Below are 20,903 nucleotides of genomic sequence, written 5' to 3' on the forward strand. Positions count from 1 at the left end.
ATGAAAATTTAGACAATGGTCTAGACAGAACTGTTTACAAGTTAGGGGCCCTCACATGCATCTCGCTGCACATGCGTGCTTAGAATCGTGAACCTCCTTATTGTCATATTTACCCGACCTCCCTAGATTTACGGCCCTGTATACCTGTCTGTCCCGGGATCGTACATCTCCACAACATCGGAAACAACGTCTGGTTCTGTCCTGCCGCCCGCCACGAACAACCTGTCCGTGTGAACAGCGACGGCAGCGGCGAAGCGCGGGTACAGGAGGGGCGCTGCGTACGTCCAGTCGTCCAGGGTAGGGTTGTAGTACTCCACGGTACCAAGAACCCTGGTCAGAGATCAAACAACGTGTGTTGGTATGTTCTAAAACAACCATTAGAATAAATCATTAAAGAATGTATGAATCTGCAAACGTTCTTTAACCTCCGCTCAAAAACACTAGTCAGAGATCAACAACGCGCGTCATTCGGTATGTTATAAAACACTACCGTCAGATTAAATTATTACAGAATGTATGAATCTCCAAAAGTTCTTTAACCTTCGCTCTGGTAACTTACACACAGTGCAAAAGTCAAATTTGGCGAGTTGACCTACCCATAGAAGGTCTAGGGAGAAGGTTAAGTCACTGCTTTCTCTACTTGGCCTTACGATATTTTTAGTGTCATGTCAATCATACAATTGCTGTTGTGTGCACTGTATGTTGAAGAGTTGTTTTCTCAACAGGTTTGTCCAATGCAATGCCATTATACCACTTCTAGGCAATGAACTAAATTGATGGATTATGAAAATCATTTTTCTAGTAGGAGATAGCGGCGAACACTGGTTTGTACACAAGAAGGATACAGTTGTCATCAAGTTACACTATAAGAAACGGCTACTGCCCTATTGTCTGGCTCATATGCCAATAAGGCTGTCTATTGCACGTATCAGGTCATGACACAGAACCGTCTCCTATGGACCAAAAGTTTGAAGTAGAGAAAATCTTGAATACGGTACATACCGTTGTCGGTCCCCCAGTCCACCCACTACGTACACCACGCCCTGGAGTGCCGCAGCCTGTGCGTAGGTTCGCTGGCTGTTCATGGCAGCTACATCCGCCCACGCGTCTGTGTCCGGGTCGTACCGGTAACACGTGTCGAGCGGGGTGTACTCCTTACTGGCTCTCTGGGGATCCGTACCACCTAGAAATACAAGACGTGTGTGTGTGTTTCTAAACTTCTCATAAAGTTGTATGGGCAAAGGAGGCGAAATTTGCCATCTCTGATTGTCTTGCTACGTGAAATTGGGGAAAGAAGACACTTTGCATAATGATGCGCTGCTTGGTGTTACAACCGTTACGATTAGTGAAGTCTTACCTATGATATAGAGATTGTCATAAAGCACAGCGACAGCGCTGTGGTCCCGGGATTCGCTGGCAGGTAGAGTTGTGAGCAGCTCCCAGCGGTTCTGGCCGCGGTTGAACTTGTGAATCATGTGACCTCGGGCTCCCACCACCCCCGGGCCCTCGGCCGTATCACAAAGCCCGCCGACAATCACAACGGTGTTCTCCATGACCGTGCTACGGGACGGCCGGGGCACCGCGACCGGCTGCGGCGCGGTCACCTTGTCTTCACGGTACGCTTCCCGCGTAGTCTGACGAATCTTGCCCCTTCTCCGCTGAGGCGTAAATGAGACAGTCTTCTGTGAGGAATAGAACTGAAACGCCTCGAGAACGACTTTCCGACAGGACTGGATGCTGTTGACATGCTTCACGGCTTCGGCAAACTCGTCCGGATCAATGTGGCTGTAACGGATTTTACTCAACAGTCTATGTGCGAAATGTACCCTCATGTCAGCCTCGCCTTCGATCCAACGGAAGATGGCGAGGAAGGCTTCGATCTCCCTCGGAACTGAAAGGTCGTCGTCTTCCAAAATGCTCTCAAGCTGCGCCACATCCTGAGTATAGAAACTACGTGTGTTCATAACAGACATAAAGTTCGCAAGGACGAACTGTCGAACGGTCTTGTAAACTCCTCCCAGCCAGTATTGGTAATGTGATGTCACCCACAGACAGTCAAGACATGTCTCAAGGTCAAATGTCTTCAGGAAGTCTCGACATTTCTCGATAATGGCGGGCACAATGAGCTCGTCGCATGCGCCCATGATTTCCATGACGTTGCTGAAGGTGATTCGCAGCTCAGATGTGTACATGAAATCCAAAATGATGGACATTGCCGAGAAGGTCATCCTCCCCTCATCCAGAGAGATGTGGTAAGGTACCTCTCTGTATTCATCTGCTGTTTCAAACATCTGAAACGACATGACGCCATAGCGCTTGATCTACGAAGTCAAATCTATATTTCACAGTATTAGGGATAACGTTATAGTGTTAAATAAATAAATAGATACTGAAGGTCATAAAATGACTACCTCCGATTGTTAACGTTAATATGGACAGTTCTTTTACTTAAATCAATGGCATGCATCTTTATTGGTGCTAATTACTAGCAGGGTCAAACTCATATACATACAGCGTAGTAGGTGACACTTGATTTTATACGTATTTAAGTCATGTTGTCTGTCAATAAAGTTATCTGTCTAGACCGTTACAATTTCAATCGTCTACCTGCTTCAGACGCCCGCTGAAACTCGACAAGGTAACGCTATGAGCCGGGAACGTCTGATCGCCGACCTCCAGAACTACGTCACAGAGAACACCTGACCTTCTCCACGCGTCTAGGTTGTTAACAACGTGGCAGCAGTGGGCCAACTTCTCCGCTTCTGCGTCCATCGCTGACAGTAGTTTAGCGTTTTTGTTTGGAATGGGTTACGGTTTCAAAACATTCGGTCTCCAAGCCTCTTTGTTTCGTCATAAATATGTGCGTGCGTGTCAAACGTTTTTCATTCGAGGTATACTAGTTCTAGAACACTACCTACCTACTTAACTTGTCCATCGACCGACATATCTATTATCATGTCAGAGTTAGCATGAATTCTGGAACATTGACTTTGCATTTTTATGCAGTTACTTGAATGTAGCGTTATCATGGGCACTGATACCTCAGCTTCAGTTATTTTGATTCCAAGTGTCGCTTTTTAATTGGCTATATCCAGTAGAAACTGGAATCTTTACTGGTATCCATGAAAGGAGAACAATTGCATTGCATGGTTTGGACGTTTGTGCCCATAACTTCGAAGAGAAACCTCTGACCAAAGTAGATGACAAGTGTATCAAATATTGTCAAACATTAGTAAGGACAACTGTATTACAAGAACAGCTACGACTACAGGTATTATTAAAGGTCTTGATTACTTGAACATGTCTACACATGTCAGCGAAATTGTTATAACGTTATATATTAAGCATGAAATATTCCGTGCAGTTGACTTGTAATTCGCTAGGAGAGGCAGTCCATTATACTTCAAGCTTTATCGACACGACAAAAGTACAGTCACTTATAAGTGCTTAGAGAATTAAAATAAAAATCGTTTTTATCGTAAATGATTTTGTCTCTGTATGTGTGACTGTCTTTGGAGAACCGACACTACTCTATTCGTTTGGACCAGTCGACACCAGGTATGTAGGTTGTCGTTCCAGTTTTAAAGCATCATTGTTTTTCTTTTCACAGGCCTCATCTTTATTCCATTGCTATAGGTTTATACAATGGAGTGACGTTTATTGAATATGAAGCTATGAACTCGATGACCTGAAAGTACTGTCCGTGTGCTGAAGTGTTGGTGATTTCCTTGTCTGTGCTCTTTCTGCTCAGTAGTGCCACTTCAACTGGCGCCTTCGGCTACCAATTGTTGTTTTATTTGCACAGACTTTTCTTGGTGTGGCAACAGCGAGGGATTTTGTCACTTTGCTACCTGTGGCGTAGGAAAGTGCTTTTGATTTTATTTTCTCTTTTTTCGGAAGGTTATGTTTTTGGTGTCATGCCATTGGTCTGCTTTTTGGTTTGCAATTTTGGATGTGGATGTTTTGGGTGGCATACTAGTGATTCCAAAAAGTGCGAATGGGAGGTATCCATATTTAACATGCGTGTAACAACTGTGAAAACAAACGTGCAAATGACGAAAGTCGTTCTGCAGCACGCTTCCGTTTCGCCTTTGTTTGGCCGTCCGAGCCCCGCCCACCCATGCACCTGTTACCCATTGTTGGCGGGGCACACGACAGCCAATCAGCGCCGCCGGGATGTTGACGTAATGGAACTACCATGGCGGCAGACAAGCTTCCAGTACTTGCTGGGTGAAAGGGGGTCAAACTGGCGATCGTAGTCGACCTGGCGCGCCCACCGGGGCTTGCTCAGTCCTAGCAGGCGGTTGGAAGGGACAGCAACACCGATAAGAAGTTACAAAGTGCTGGGTCTTGGAGAGAGCTCGACCGGAGGGGTTTTGTGTCACGGTACGTAGCGGAGTTGGGGAGGGGGGCGGAACAGGAACAGAACATAAAAGTTTACATGGTAACGTTTATCTTACCGTAAAACATGTTTTCGTCCGCCAAAGCTTGTGATAACCGCCCTGTCGTCTCGGTCGGCAGGCATCACGAAAGTCTCAGGAATCTTCTGAAGCCTGGGGCAGTTAATAGCCTGTTTTCTTGCCCAGCTATTTTGGAAGTCTTATCTTTTATCAATTAGTCTTTGATTATTTAGGCCGTACAGACATCGTTAAAAGGTAGGTTTGAAGGTGGGAACTTAGCATGTGCCAGGAAAATGAAGCTCCGTCGATAGAGTTCCAGGGGTTACAGTAGTTTGACATCTGGATAGTCGTAACATCAGCTACAAGCAGGGTACGACCACCTGTTGTGACAGGTGGTTTATGTTGTCTAATATGCTTGACCTCCTTTCATAATCAAATTTTGTGGAAAACCTACCAAACATGGGGTTGTTAGTTAAGTGTAGCATTAGGAATGCAGGTACCTTTGGAGTTCTTGAAAGGCAGGTGAAACAGGTGGTGGGCCCAATTTGTTGAGGTCAATTATTCATAACTGACGCCATCAAAGAAAAATTACAGCTTTCAAATTCATAATGGCTATCTCCCTGTTGCATTCTGGGTGGATCAAGATTGCTTTCTTTGTTGCAATTGTGTGCTATTCACGTTCCCGCCCAATTATGATAAGCTACTAACAGTTGCATTTCACGTACTTAATCCAAACGCAGGGATGTGACGGATCGTGGCATGGCAGCACATGGGAGTCCTACCGGGGGAAACGCCAAGCTCGACGCCTTCCTGCGGCGTAGCTTCGACCCGCGGCAGTATGACAGGGTGCTGGCCACACACAAGTGTATCGTGGAGAAGAACTTCAGTTTTGTCATCCTGACGGACGACTGTGTGTACCTGACGGAGAACCCTCCACGTGTCATCCAGCCAGCGGTTCAGCTGAAGGATATCGTGTCCATCAGACTGGTGAGTCTCAGATCTATCATTGTGCAGGTTGCACAAGTCCAGTAATCTGATTGTCCCGGGCAAGTGAAAGTGCTGATTGGGCAAGCGCATTGCCCGATCGGGCAAGTAAGATTTTTCCATGAGTGAGATTTTGTTACTAGCCACTTTTCTCATTCATGGCATCAAGCATTGGTCAACACAGAAAAATAGAGCCACTAAATAGAATAAAAAAAGTGAAAATACATAGATTCGGATACAAAAAGCAATTTAGATTTCGAACAAGTGAAATGTTGGTTCAGGCAAGTAATGTTTTTATGTACTTTCCTGATTGGACAAGTGAATTTTTTGTGGTGTGTAAAACACCATATGGTTGTCTTGAAATATCTTTGAGAGTGAGGCTAAAGGAAGCTTATCAGTCTATATCCAAATGAAAGTTAGCTCAGCCAAGCAAGGTTTCAGGAAAAGGAATTTGAACTGTTGATACAGTAATGCAAATGTCTAATCTAGTTAAAAAAAGGATGGTAATACAATTTACATTACAAAAGGTATGTTAGCAGAAGTCTATTCAAAACATCTATGGAAGCAACTAAGTATTTTTTTTTGTCTCAATGGATGGCTTACATAAAAGTATGAAATATTCTGCAGAAGTAGAATTTTGTTTCATTAGCTCACATTAGAAAAGAAACACAGACAGAGCAAGAAGTATAATCTGTCTTTATACGCCTATACGTCGTTGACATTTCACATACGGTTCACAACAACACCATCAAAAGCCACTCCAGGTCTATTCTGAGAACCACTTAGTAAAAGGCATGAAAGGTCATTCACCGGATTTTTAATATGTTTGGTGAATTCTCAAGCCCAACCATTTGCAGTGTGTTGTCTCCATAAGAAAGATAATTGAGATTTGGTCTTAAGAAATCTCTGTTCACATGATTTGGTATTTGAACATCTTAAGATCATCATGCATGTATTTGTCGTAAGAATTTGAGAAGGCTTAGTAACCGCTCACTTGAGTAGTAGTAGATGAAAGCAGCAACTTACAGGAAAATTGTAACTTTGCTGAAAACATTCACACATAAAAACTTGGTACCTGTGAATTCACGTAGTTCTGGAACCAGAAAAAGTATTTCTAAATTCTAGCCCTGTCACTTCTTGGAACATAAGATGACAACAATGCTACCTTTATAACATCTCGTTCCATTTTGTTTAGACAACAATGGGCTCTTTTGAAGAGAAACATTCTCTATTTTTACTGTCCACAAAAGCAGGTAGAAACCTGCATGCCATGTACATGTGACACGCCTTGGTATGCTGTAAGCTTCTATTTTTGATGGCATTTCTCAATGCATCTTTTGTGTGTTGTACATACATGGCGTGTGAATGAACTGAGTCTGCAGACTGGTTCTTACAGAGTTACAGTGTACACAGTCCCTCCTAATCTATATTGGATGGTGCACAGTAAATCTCGACATATTTGCAGTGGCTTTATTTTTGCTGCTTTCGCTGTGGCTTCTTACTTAGTATGTTAATGAAAGTCAAGACTCCGTAAAAATGTGCCCTGTGATTTACTAAATGTGCTATAGAATTGTTTCAACCATGATCTTAAATCCACCTTTCCCCTCTCGCTGAACCTGGGTTGAAGAGAACCTTATTTCACAGTATTTTTAAAGGGATAAAGAGGCCAGGAAATAAAGAGGCCAAGTTCGATGTAAGCTAATCTTAATAAAAAGCCCTGTCCTGCCTCTCTTCAAGAGGTAGCTTTGGAAGTATTTCCAGTTAGATGAAATGCCAGAAACCTTGCTAATCCCAGTCCTTAGGCTGTAGGTATTTGGTAATTTGAAGCTGTTGAGTAATTTTATGTCGTTTATGTAATTTTCATCCCTCTAGTTGTGGTTCCACAGGTGTATGGGCAATTCTGATGCATGTCTACTAGTGTGAAGAAGGAAAAAAATGTCTGATACATGTATAGAATTGCAGACTGTGAAAAGTGTCATATTTCTGATCACACAATTTGCATTGTCTTGATTAATCAATTAATTTTCATGACTCAAGGAACCAACCAACAAATCAATCAATCATCTATTTAGCTTTGAGACTGGTGAAAATGAAAATGACTAACTAAAACAGTCCACAAAGTTCAACCTTTAGATATCTTATCAAGTCCTGTATTCAGATTATGGACATTGTGGTCGATATTTTTGTGTCAAATCTCAAACATGCACCCTATCCACATGGTTTGACCCCAATTTAGGTCTTAATCTACAGTCCAAATGTGCCGTCAAACTCAAACCTAAAAGGCCTGGGTTGTCACAACAGTCTCCACAGTTTGCAGGTTTCCAGGAGAACCACCATCTCTGTTTGGATTATCACCATGGAAACCAAACAGATGCAACTTTCATTCCAGATGCTCTGTAATAGATGTTAACATCTGGTTGATCCATATACCATACTCTCACATTCAAATCAAACTACAAAATATCTTAAGATCCTACATTGTCAGGCTAGCAAAATCCAGGTTTTGACCAAAAATGACATATAGTCATGTGATATGTTAAGTTCTTCAAGATGGTATAATTTCACACAGGAATGATATACAGTGTACTAGTATATCATTGATTAAATGCTACGATTAAAACTGCACAAGAAGACCACTAAGATCTAGTCTATTTGAACAGGTGGTCACTATAGACAGGATTCTTTTAAATTCTTGTATCAATGAGAAAATCATCCAAGGGGCCAGCAAAACAGGTGGTCCTTATGTAGAATTGGTCACTATAGAGGATCCTGGCAATGGTACATGTATATGATTATAATCTTATCTGGAATGCTGTATATCATTTAATGTTATATGTTATTTCCAGTCCATTGAATCTGCCTCAGGGTACATTTTTCATATATCATTGCCATACCATGCTCGTAAACCAGTCAAGGACACAATGTTTATATTACCCTAATTTTTATTGGATGATTTCATGTATAAAAATGGGGCAGACCGAATCCCATCTGTCCATGATAGTAACTAGATAATCTCTTGGAATGCTAAAGACTAGAATGTGTAGTACTTTGCTACTTCAATACAGGAGCCACGGTGAGTTCTGTACAAACAGATTCCTGGTCAACAGGCTATCCAGAACCATTAGTAACTGGGGGTAGCAATGCGTTGTGCTGGCATTCAGTTTATTTGCACTCTCTGTTTGAGAGAGAACTTTGTTCCCAGTTAAACAATGGTAGGGCAATACAACTGGTAGATTATTCACAAATATGAAGTTGTGCTGTTTGCAGTTGCCTGAGTTAATACCTTATAGCTTTCATTGAGTGTTAACAGTCGTCTCATAAAGCTATCAATTTTGTGATAAAGCTCTCTGTTATTAAATACAATGTTGTACGTGTTATGCATGTTTTGAAATATATTGTACTGATCAGAAATTTTCTTACAAAAAGGCAAGAAATCAATAAAGTGATGAAAGGGGACCTGGTGTAATACAGGGTTGTGACAACAAAGATACAGTAACTGGAACTCAGTAATCTTGCTTGTCAGCAGCTGCCTTCATGATCAAGTTCAGTGCTAAGTTGGATGTAACAAAACCTCCTGTATAATGTGCTTACCGTCATGTTGCAACGTAAAGATAATCTTTGTAAGGTGATTACCCCAAGCCAACACAATGAGGTACAGTTCCTAACAGAAGTAACATTTCCCAGAAAAGTCAGGTCAATCTGATAAGGAACGATTTTCTCTTCCCATTGGTCCGGCAGTTAAAGTGATTACCTTTAATCTACTTATCATGGCTGGGGATGTGTACAATAGAGGGATTTGTGAATGACGTCAAGCTATTTCATGTATTTGCATATTCGCATGTGCTTCAACATGATGGTCTATGTGTTTGTGTCACAGTCAAATTAGTTACATCTTAATTGTTGTCAGCTCATTGCCAACTTTCTTAATCAAACCTTCCATTTTCATCCCAAGGTTTGACGATTTGACCCTTACTGGACTTTTTCCTATGAAAATATAGTATTTCTTGCAAGTTGCACAATAATTGATCTTTGTGCTGTCAGGATCAGTGATCTGCAGCAGTGGTATAGCTGTTGGCACTGTTCTTGTCTTGTCTTGTGGTGGAACCAATATATATCATCTCACTGTACCAACAAAATCCATCATGATTATAGGTCTTGTCAAGGTTGTTCAGGGTGGTAATTATACAGCCTAGTCCTATTCAATCTTCAACTGACCCGGTGGTATTACAATCATCCCTGGAATGATGAACCAAAGAGGATTGAAATTTTTACAACCGTGCAGGAATTATTTTGCTGCAGTTTTTAGAATCCACTGTGACCAAAATAATGGATATGGATTAAAGAAAGAGAAAAAGAAAACTTGTTACTTGTTACTATTTACAGTCATGACATCAAGCATTGGTCAACATAGAAAAATACTATTTTTCTATGCTGTCAGAGACAATAAATTCCCAAAACAATTCCATTGCTGTAAGTGAAAATACTACATTTGAATTTTGGGCAAGTGAAAAATTAGTTTGGGCAATTAAATTTTTTATGTGCTTGCCTGATAGGACAAGTTGATTTTAGAAAACTAGAGACACAGAGGCATCTGCTGTCTTATTGAAAAGTAGGGTAATTGTAGATAACAGTCGCCCTGTTGCGTGCCACAGTGCTTTTATCCAACACCACACCCTGCAGTTCCAGCCTTGAGTCGCACTTAACAACCTAGCAACAAAGTATAACATTGCAACTGTTGTGTGATCCCTGAAGATTAATTCTGTCTAGGTCCAGAATTGTCTATTCTTGATTTAAGCCAAGGGGCTTATTCTTAAGAACATTCTGATGTTAGTTGATATTTTTGCATAACAGTTCAAAGAGGTGTCAGATTTGTGGGAATTGTATGTAGTAGGAAACTGTGTTCTGCTGCTGTTGTGATCTGGACATCCAGCAGCTACAGTCTTATAATGTTGTATAATCAATAAAAAATGAAATGTTACAGTGAATTCTTCTGGATTTTCTTGAACATTCCATACGGAAAACAAGGACTATTCCAGACTATACACCGAGGAATAGGAAAGTTAAACTTCGAGAGTCATATGGCCCTGAGTAATTGTCTGCAGAATTAGGGTAATGTTTAAACCTTATTTACCCTATTTGTTGCAATGGACTGGTTGTAAACTTAAAAAAATGGCCACACCACCTAACAATGAGACATAATTGAAGTAACAATGGTTTTTTTCTTAGGCAGATGATTGAAGCTATTATTAGTATCCTTACATAGAACAGATTACAAGATTCAAAATATTAATGCAAGGAACGATTTCACACATTTGACACCACACTTTGACTCCTGTGAGGCAAAGAAAATAGTAACAAAGTTTAAACATTATCTGTCAAATGTAACTTTGAATGTTACCTGCATTTGTACAGAAAATACAGAAAAAAAGTTCCTGATTCCTATACTTTGAGCCCCAACTCTGTACTCAGTATCTTTCAACATACATCAACATGTGCGTGCTAGAAAGGAATAGCATCACCATAAACCTTAACTTTTTTTAGAAGCAGGCTTACCTAAAGTGAATTCAACTATGATGTAATGCTGCCCTACATTGCACATGAGGTAATTGTGTGCATGTATCATTGATATGTTTGAACAGTAAACAATGAATGACCAGACATGACATCAGCCTTATTTTCCACCAGGATGAATAATTGATACAGTCTGTGGTGATTCTGAACGACTTATTCTTACAAAAAAAATTGGACACAGACCAGAACTTGAAGTTGCATCACTCAGGCTGTTATTATCAATATGGCGATCCAATTGTAATATAGAGACTAGACGACATCATCATCATCGGTCGGCTGCGACGCAGGCGACTGTAAGTTTCTTCCAAGACCTTCTGTCGGCAGCTAGACGACAATAAAGCATTTTTTTTCTATTAGAGGAAAGCTTGATATCACTGATGATTAAAATGTTTACGATATCCCAGAATCTAGGTCATGTAGAAACAATGCCAGTACATTATGTACATAAATCACATATACTGATCCCATCATGTAACTGGAGTAAACATAGTCTGATAGTAGACTGTTTGCACAGTCTAGATGGTAGTAAAGCTGTAATGTTACATTTTGTAAAAAAAATATCAATATGTGACTGTGTCTAAAACTGTTTCTATATCATACTTTATTGCTTTTAGTATTTTAATAAGGTCACAGTAAACTGTATCAGTACTACTGCGTATGCGCTGATACCTTGGGCGATACGGAATACACCGTGTTGTATTCTATATATATGTCCCCTCGTCATCTTTGATGTAAGTGGAGTAAGCATACTACATTATTTGCACACTTGGTTTACAGATTCAACAGTTGCTGTGTGAAGTTGTTTAAACTTTTGTCATCATGATTTGCTTCACAAACCTTTGATAAATGTTAACATGGTAAATTGCTGTTAGAAGAGGTAAACATTACATGTAATTTGCTTGTAAACATTACATGTAAACATTGCCAGTAAACATTACAGGTGCAGTCTAATAATCTGTACAGGTAAGGCTGTATACCACTGACCATGTACCCATGACCACTACAAATTTGACATGAGCAGTCTTATACTGTTTTTACCCTTTATGTATGTTTGTTTAACTTACTATTCTACCCAAATCCTTAACAGCAGGACTGTGAACTAATTGTGATACTAATAAAGATTAATTGCATTCAATTTGCTGTTCTTCTCCTTTCCACAGATCAATGACTTTCCTGACTTCCTCGGAGGAGATCAACAGGCGGAGACTCAGCACATCTGTATCCGTCATGGTGTACAACCGTCCACGCCGTCCTTACCACCCAGTCCGTCCACACCGCTGCGGAGCCCGCACCAGCTCTCCGTCCCAGACCCCTTCGAGTTGTCGGAGAACTCGCCCTCCTCGAAAAATGAGAAGAAAGCACGCAGGACCTCGTCCAAACTCAGCGTCAGCTTCAATGAAGCATCCTTGCAAGCGGCAAAACGGGAGTCAGAGAGGGGTGTCCCGAAGAAGGCCAAACTGTCTCATTCCCTCCCAACGTCTCAGCTCAGGAATTTAACTCTAGAGAAGGAGGAAATCGAGCAGAAGCAGCAGAGGGTGGGTTCTGCCGGGCGGGAGTCACGCCCGCTTCCCAACCCTCCCCCGAGTCCCAACAGCACCAAAAATAGCAATAATTCAAAAAGACCTTTACCCCTGCCCCTCGGGCTTGACAAGGGAGACCACAGACAATCCTCGTCTTTAAGAGCCCCAGGTCGGAGAGGCAGCTCGGCAAAAGACTTGGAAGCAGCGTCTGCGTCCAAAACGGGATCTTTGCGTTCCCTGGGGTCGGACTCTTCTGATGGTTCTGAGGACTGGGACTCCTGGGATGGAGAACTTCACCTGTACATGTTGTCTGCTGAGTCCCCTATGCTGATGCAGCTCAGATCAGCTTGGAATGCACATCTCATTGTGAGTTCATTTATCCATTCATTTTTTTTAGTTAAGACTAACCTACTAGACTATTAGTAGGTATATTAATGAATAGTAACCTGTGAACCCATTGATTAGATGATAAGTTTTGAAACTGTGCCTGTTCACAGAATTATGATGGTACAGTGTACTTGTATTGGTTAATACGTATAATGGTAAAGCCTACTGTGGTGCTGATATTGGATGTTGTCTGTTTGCTCTAGCATGCCACCAACAACCTGACTGAAGACAGCCCCCAGAGTACATCCACAGCAGCTGGTACTGGCAGGTGTGTGTCACTCAAGAATGTTTTGCTAAGCCTTTCTGTGCATATGCCTACAATGTACAGGTAATGAATTAGTGCAAGTCTTTTACAATTGCATTTGTTTCAAGCTGGACTCAAAGTATCATCTTTATATCTTACATGTACATTTAGATAATAATGATTATCATAAATATAGCCAAAGGAATTTATGTGTGAAATAAAATTTATCATGTAAGTGATACTTTTAAGTATTTAATCAAGCATATCATTTTACTACATCAATTTTATATACAATCTATCTGCAGGGACGTAATCATTGTGATAAGCAATATGACATATATTCAGTCACCTTATGACAAGTCATTCAACAACATTACCTCTAACTATACAAAGCAATGATGTTTATCACTGAGTCATTGGATCAAGAGTTCCTGGTTCTATTCCCCCTGCAGCAAGCAGCTGGAGCTCCTGTTTCAGCAGCTGAAGCGAGAGCTGCTGGGGGATGACAGTGGGATAGAGCTGGTGTTCAGTCTGTTACAGGAGCTCAACACCGCTGCACAGAGATACTTCACGCTCAAGAAACTTTTCTGGAAGGTGAATATGCATGATTTTGTGTCTATATCTGTCCTACGTGTATCTGTCCATAGCTTATGAACATATTTTGACAAGGCGTCATGCATGATTATGTTGATCAAGGTATGACTTCCCACTGAACACCATTCTTTGCTGGTAATCTTGTTGATGACAGGTCTGCAAGGTCTGAAAATATCTTCTTGCAACATGCAATTTGCTAATTCCAGTCAATTTGCTAATTCCAGTCATTTTCTCATGAGACAGGCTAATTTTGTCTGTCAAGATGATGAAATGGTCATAGTTTTTGTCGGCCATTAATTATTAGCTGTGGTTCCGTCCAATGACAAAAAATAAGTAGGGACACTGGGAATAAACAAGATTCTGCTGTTACAGTTTCTTTCTTCACTCGACCTTATAACAATTATCATGCCCAAAGCCACAGATGACTGACTAACTTCTGTATTGTTGTCCTTCAGTCAGGGGACTTGTTCCAGTTCCTGATTAAGCAACTGCAGAAACACCTACCTGGCACCACACCTGTGGCACATGGGCAGAGGAACAACAGGGCCGATGAGTTAGAGTGAGTATATGTGGTTCATACTGGTGGTTTTAGAAATGTAAAACAAAAGAGATAGAAGTGGTTCTTGAACCAACCCTATATAACCTGAGTAATAGTATGCTGGCTATCCACTGTACACAGTAAATTAGGCCACAGCAAGTAAATTTTATGGATGACATCCTCTGCAGACTGCAAAAATAGTGCGATAGGGCGGGAAAAAAACAAGATGGGTGAAAAAAAAACAAGATGGCTACATTTTCAAAAATAGGCACCATAAAGTTGTGATGAATGTTGTAACAAGAATTAAAGGGACAAACATGGTATCAGAGCCAACAAGGCATTCATTCCTGTATTCAAGACATGTGCTGGTGTGGTAAAAGTGACACTAGTGTGTACGTGGTAGACTGGCATCACCAACAAAGTTGATAACCACACTCATGGCTTCCATATTGGTGTCACTTTTACAACTATCCAATAAGTTTCATTTCTACAACTACAGCCCTGGGTACCTCGCAAGTGTCACTTCTACAAGTACAATTATTAGGCTACAATACAACATATTTGCTCATTTTGGTACTTTATCATCATGTTGACCATCCCTGCAGAAGAAAAAAATTCTTGCTTATTTTTCTGAAATCAGGCGAACATTAATGCGCGTGCTGATGTCATCCATAAAATTTACGTGCTGTGGCCTTAGTAAATTATCTTAATTCTCTTACATTTGGCTACTGCAGACATGTGTAGTCTATTTGTCCTCAAACATTTTCACAGGGACATAATCTTCATTAATTTGCATCTCACATGTGCTGTGTGCAGGTTGTCCATTCAGGTTGCAGAGACCCTATGCACCATGTTCAGGGGTACAACCGTGCTGCCTTCACGAGTCATCGTCCTCAATGCAACCAGGTACGCTAAACTTTCTGTTTTCCTTATGAAGAAAGTTCAACAAAATCAAGAAACTGCTTATAAAAACATTTGCATGTTAATTCTTATGCAAAGATTTCTTATCCGCTTGTTTTTCTTAAGTGGAGAAAGTATTTCTAGTATATATAAATTCTTACTGACAAGAATAATAAATCTTTCTTTTTCACAAGTTTTTTTTTCTTGTTTGGTCACATGGAGGATTTTGAAGAATCTACCCTTACAATTCTTGTTATTGCTACACATTTTTTCTCTAGAATTTGGTTTCACTAGTCAGAACCTTTTATGTACCTAGATAGCATTGCAAATGTTGGAAAGTGTTTTGTATTGCTTTTTGAATAACCGTTACCTGATGAAATGTGAATGGTGCATCCGCAGGGGAAAACATGTGCGTAACCTGTTGGAGATGCTGGTGTGCAGTCCCGGGGGGATTCGAGCACGCAGCCCTCGTACCCAGGCACTCAGGACTTCCCTCAACATACAACATCCAGAGGACCCAGAGGTCGGGGAATCCTGCATGCTATTCTATTACAAAATTTTCCAATTTGAGGCTTTCTTTTGTTGTCAATATAAGAAGTGAATATAGATAATTACCCTCACAACAGTTGTCCCTAATCATTGTACCTGTAAACAACGCTTTCCACAGCATCTATAATGCTTTATAATAGGAGGGGTTTCTTGTTTATTATTTCTATAATTGTTTATGATTGTTTCTTCAGGTCCAGAGTCTGATTCGACACTACTCTGAAGTAGCCACATCCGTCCTGTTTGAGATCATTCTCATTGCTCACGAGGTATGTGGACTTGTCATATGACACTGGTTAAAGTTCCCTGTACAACTGTAACAGATGCTTAGGAGTGGCGCCCATCTCCATTTCTGTAGCCCTTGGGCCACACATTTGTGCAAGCCACTACAGCAGGGGGCTAGTCCACTGGTAGTGATGTGTGTTTAACTCCCATACCCTTCCACATTAGTGCTAAGCAGAGAAAGCAGCATGTACCATATCTAAAGCCTTTAGTACGACTCGGCTGGGGATCAAACTGATGACCTACCAAATGCAACTTGCCAGTCGGCCATTGCACCGGTGACACTGGTAAAAATGTCCAGCGTAGGATGTAAGAGTTGTTACATGCATATATGCAAGCTACAAAGAAATTGGCACAGCTTTCACATGCCAAATGTGTGAAATCTTCTCTATTGTTTGATAGACAATGATGTTTGTGTGTTGTAGGCTGGATCTGGAGATAGTGACAGTAATGTGTTGACCTTGACCTGGGTCCTGCTGGTGCTGGAGAACATGCAGCAATCTGTAAGTATTCTTCTGTAACTTGAACCATTCAAAATGTGCTCAAATTTATAGTAGAAGTTCCAACTGAAGGCTATTATCTTCATGGACCTGTCCTTGGTGCTGAAGTTGTTGAAAATGTTATTCTATTGATAATACTGTTTCTTCTTTTCAATAAAAAAAACTCCCAATAGATTATTTGCTACCTTTTCATCTTGATAAACTATGAAAAATCAATTTGTACAATGATTATGTAGCTATTTAGGTAGAATGTATTGGAACAACATGACATTGACATCCATACATTTGTAATGTTCTTATTTCCTATACTGCTTTATTCTGTGAGTACAAGTACGACTCCTAATGACTTGCTGTGTCATTTTATTTCATCGAATATCTTGATACCTTTTTCCTACTTCAGGTGAGCTTCATCAATTCATTAGTTGCCAGTGCAATGAGGCTCCTGTCTCCGTCCACCCCCCTCCCACTCTCCCCCTCCCAGGCGATCCTGGTCTTCCAGCAGTTCTACCTGCTCAGCACCTTCATCCAGTACGGCTCCAGTCTTGCCAACCATATCAGGGACAACTTCACCGAGGAGTTCAGGTCAGGACATGTCTTAGGTGACAAACCTGTAAGGAATAATCTGGTTCAAGGTGTAAACTGTGATTGTGTGAGGTCAATGGTGAAGTCCTCTATCTTGTTAACAGTTCTTGTCTAGACCTTTCTTAGCACATGACCAGACGTGTTTGTGTCTTATGGGCTTTGACATACACCGTATTGCTCACGGTCTGCCTAAATACCACAAACGACCACAAACGACTCGGAAATACCACAAACGACCACAAACGACTCTAAAATGCAGCGAATATGGGTCAAAGACCTTGTGTGGCACTCTGGAGACATTGTTTACACATTTATGAATTTAAAAAATGCAGCAAGTCCTGCGTATTCACCAGTTATTTCAAGTTAGTCCGCCGGTTTCAAGATCAAAGCGATTCTCGGCCGCCATGTTGGATCGCCCGTGCTAGGAGTCTGCATGGGGAAGTTCTCAATACCTTCCACGGCTCCATAGACGACAGGACGATAAAACTATGGACGCTGTTGGTTCATAGATTATAGCATGGTACTATTCTATCATTGTCAACTAATAACAAAATATAAAACTTGTATACCAAGTGTTTTTCAGCCTCAATGCAAGCACGTATTCATTGACAGCGCAGAATCGCTTCAATCTTGAAACCGGCGGACTAACTCGAAATAACTGGTGAACTTGCTGCGTTTTTTAAATTCATAAATATGTAAACAATGTCTCCAGGGCACCACACAAGGTCTTTGACCCATATACACTGCATACTAGAGTCGTTTGTGGTCGTTTGTGGTATTTAGGCACACCCTATTGCTCAGGCTCAGTTCAAACGAAGAACTAGCTTATTTGTATTAACATTAGGGCAAAGTTTCTGACAGTCTAATAAAATGTATGTCATTCCATCTATTTGCGATCAGGGCTCTTGAAGGAATCCATTTCTAATAAGTTGTCCACAATGTTAACATTCTTTCCAGATGTATTCTCTTCGTTATTGCTATTGTAGTTGGCCTAGTCTTGTAAATCTGTATGCTACTCTAGGTGAAGTGTATCAATTGTGCGATCACAAACATGCAAATGAGTGTACATGTATCAAGCAAGAGCACGAGAACTTGGTACAAGGTGTGTTTATTGTTGTGTTTCTCTTTCCTCCATCAGGTACTTCATCACTTGGCCGGTGGTTCAGGAAAAGTTGCCCATGTATTACCCCATCAGCAGACCTGCGCAAAAGCTGATACGGCAGGTCACCATATTTGTACAGCAGAAACATCGTTAGGGGCTTACTGATGACATTGATGGCACTATATAGCCCTGCCAATCCTCTAGTCATACCTTATACCCTCCTCTAAGAATGATATGTTCCATTTTGGCTCCAAGTGTCCTACATTAGCTCAGAGGAGCACACCATTCCAAGGAGTCTGTTTTCTCAAATTCTCAAAGAAGGGTTGTGGACTGTTGACACAAAGTGTCAAAAAGACAATGCCATCCACCCCTTCATGACACTGTGTTGCCATCCAAACACCTGTGATGTTGCAGAACTTCAGATCAAACCATTCAAGAAAAGGGGTTGCTACAGGAGCTCAAGGCAAGCAAAGTAACTAGCAAACCTAGCAAAGTTTTATGCATACATTAAAATGGAGCAATGTAACAAAAGCAAAGCACTCATCATACCTTCAACAAAGTTAATGTGTTGTACAGAGTAACATTGTAGAACACTCCTGTATGTTAAAGAGGGAGTTGGTTTTTATATGGTTTTGATTGTTGCAATAATAGTATCAGTTCAAGTGTTTAAGGGTGGCATATCCATATAGCCTTCTTTCATCTTGGAGAACTTTTCAAAACTCTTATTCCAGTGCTTAGATGACCAAGAGTACTATGCATACAGACAAATTGCAATACTGACAAAAACATCTATTAGTTACAGTAATTTGAGAAGCAATAGATTTGAACCAACATTCCATTTGAGCAAATTTAAACATACAGTTAGATGTAATTGTAGTAGAAACAAGAATTATAGTTGAAGCAAATTTAATAGGCACTTTCTGAACTTTTAATTTAACTACATAAATTCAGTTTTAAAAGGCAGTACAAATAACATTTAGTTGGAAAATGGAAGTAAAATTTCATCTTATTTTGTTAACTGTTGATTTTAAACATACATACCTCAATTTTGGCAGATGTATCAACATGAGACAACTGTTCTGCTCTTCCTACATATCTTTTGTCAATGTTACTACAGGTAACATTATGTATTCTTGAATGTATAATCATGTCTTTTCACCTCTTCAGGCTTCCATCATCTGCTCAAAATATGGTCATGTTGCCTGTTCTTTGGATCAAACTTTGTCAATATTTGACTGTTGCATTTCCATCTATGCTTCTCTACATTTGTACATCCAATGATTTCTTTTAGTTCAATACCGGTTACAGTTTTCATGTTCTTCCATCAACTGTAACCATTGCGTTGACCAAGTGCTTTCTTATTCAGAAAACCTGCAAAACAAACTACATGTTCAATCTTTTGCCTAACCATGGTAACTTTTACTGTCAGTTGGCACAGATGATATTTCCATAGATTTATTAAGCAAAGGACAGTAGAAATCAAAGTAAAGGTAAAACACAAGATTTTTGGCTAGCATGCGGTCCCATTCAATAAGGAGGCATTAATTTAACATGCATCAAAATATTTAATTGTTTCATATGTGTCTGTTCAATACAAAGATCTACAGGATATACAGGAACTGTTGCCAAAATGTGACATTTAAGACATGTCTCCAAAGCCTGCCATTTGCCTTTACCAACTTCTCAATTGTAGTAATTTCTCTGAACCTTGGGAGACACTGGCCTGAGGTCTTCTTTCTTTGTTGCTATGCCAAAGTAGGGGGTTTATTTAGCCCACTGATGAGTGATATGGTAAAGATGCTGTAGATGTTATCAACAAATTTGATAGTTAACTACAACCAGACTGTCCAGATCTTACTCAGCTGTCTTCCCAAAATACATATTCAGTACATGAGCATGAGTGCTTTGCTGCTTAACAGATTGCCATATATATTCATGACAGTTGTCAGTCATTCCATCAGTTTTGTTTTTGTTTTTAAGGTTTCATGTTTTTATGACACAATAATAGGAATTTGCATCAATGTATTGACATTTTGAAGGCAAGTATCATATTTATGTTACATCATGTTGTCTCTTGGAATTTTTACCTGTTTGTGTGTAATTTTTGTTCAAGAGTATGATTTTATGAAAAACATTATTGAAGAAATTGGAGTTTTATCTAAAGATGTATACATTTTCCAAGGAAAATTATTTTTGTCATCTATGAAGAGATGCTGGTGTTCTATTTGGTCATGTGACTTCTTGAAATGTACAAGGCTGACCAATCAGGATGAAGAGCTACAAGGTCATCCTTTTAACCAATGGCACTGCAGAACTGGAAAATCTTTGAACCAATGATTTTGCAGATCTGTAAGGTCATATGGAAGCCAATAACATTCCAGAACTTCAATCTTATTATGGATAGACCACATCTATTTAGATGGTTGACTTTCTGTGTACAACCAGTATATCGACAATGAACACTTAATATGTGTTCTACCCAATGCAATAGTTGATTATATTAGAATGATAACAAATAACTACCTTGTAGCTTCGATAATGTTGCTATTGACATGTGTTAGTGATATGGTGTAGGGTTACAATAGAAATAGATGTAGATATATGTGCAGACATTTTGAAAATGAAAAATCCAAAGAAATAAGACATTTATTCGTGAGACAAAATGATCTTAAATACATTTTCAGGACTTAATTCTCTAAATGCTACAGGCTGAGGAAGTTTCAGTTAAATCTACATCAAGAGATGTACTTTAA

At 40.2% G+C, this 20,903-nt stretch overlaps 2 protein-coding genes across 3 annotated transcripts; one reads left to right on the top strand and one right to left on the bottom strand.

Annotated features, from left to right (window-relative positions):
- Positions 1–99: 99 nt before the first annotated feature.
- LOC118416610 (kelch-like protein 9) lies at positions 100–5,072 on the bottom strand. 2 transcript variants are annotated; one of them, XM_035821759.1, is made up of 4 exons: positions 4,461–5,072; positions 1,358–2,291; positions 1,003–1,183; positions 100–330 (listed from the first exon to the last, which is right to left on the bottom strand). In XM_035821759.1, exons 2-4 carry the CDS (start codon positions 2,289–2,291, stop codon positions 129–131), a joined length of 1,317 nt encoding a protein of 438 aa, XP_035677652.1. In that variant the 5' UTR covers positions 4,461–5,072; the 3' UTR covers positions 100–128. The 2 variants fall into 2 exon arrangements, with proteins under 2 accessions (XP_035677652.1, XP_035677651.1); XM_035821758.1 differs by lacking the exon at positions 4,461–5,072 and adding an exon at positions 2,608–3,465.
- Positions 4,155–20,230, top strand: LOC118416609 (uncharacterized protein C12orf56-like). The gene is made up of 12 exons (XM_035821757.1): positions 4,155–4,386; positions 5,141–5,387; positions 12,116–12,841; positions 13,066–13,130; positions 13,559–13,700; positions 14,156–14,259; positions 15,055–15,144; positions 15,538–15,661; positions 15,879–15,953; positions 16,392–16,469; positions 16,867–17,048; positions 18,187–20,230. Exons 2-12 carry the CDS (start codon positions 5,160–5,162, stop codon positions 18,302–18,304), a joined length of 1,932 nt encoding a protein of 643 aa, XP_035677650.1. The 5' UTR covers positions 4,155–4,386; positions 5,141–5,159; the 3' UTR covers positions 18,305–20,230.
- The last annotated feature ends 673 nt before the right edge of the window (positions 20,231–20,903 follow it).

The sequence above is a fragment of the Branchiostoma floridae genome, chromosome 5 (assembly GCF_000003815.2).
Source record: "Branchiostoma floridae strain S238N-H82 chromosome 5, Bfl_VNyyK, whole genome shotgun sequence".
Lineage (NCBI taxonomy): Eukaryota > Metazoa > Chordata > Leptocardii > Amphioxiformes > Branchiostomatidae > Branchiostoma > Branchiostoma floridae.

Coding starts and splice junctions, on each gene's coding strand:
- LOC118416610 (XM_035821758.1), bottom strand. CDS start 2,772: ATGGACGCAGAAGCGGAGAAGTTGGCCCACTGCTGCCACGTTGTTAAC. Junction 1,184..1,357: donor TGACAATCTCTATATCATAG/GTAAGACTTCAC, acceptor TTGTATTTCTAG/GTGGTACGGATCCCCAGAGA. Junction 331..1,002: donor GGACTGGGGGACCGACAACG/GTATGTACCGTA, acceptor ATCTCTGACCAG/GGTTCTTGGTACCGTGGAGT.
- LOC118416609 (XM_035821757.1), top strand. CDS start 5,160: ATGGCAGCACATGGGAGTCCTACCGGGGGAAACGCCAAGCTCGACGCC. Junction 13,131..13,558: donor ACAGCAGCTGGTACTGGCAG/GTGTGTGTCACT, acceptor TTCCCCCTGCAG/CAAGCAGCTGGAGCTCCTGT. Junction 15,662..15,878: donor AACATCCAGAGGACCCAGAG/GTCGGGGAATCC, acceptor TTGTTTCTTCAG/GTCCAGAGTCTGATTCGACA.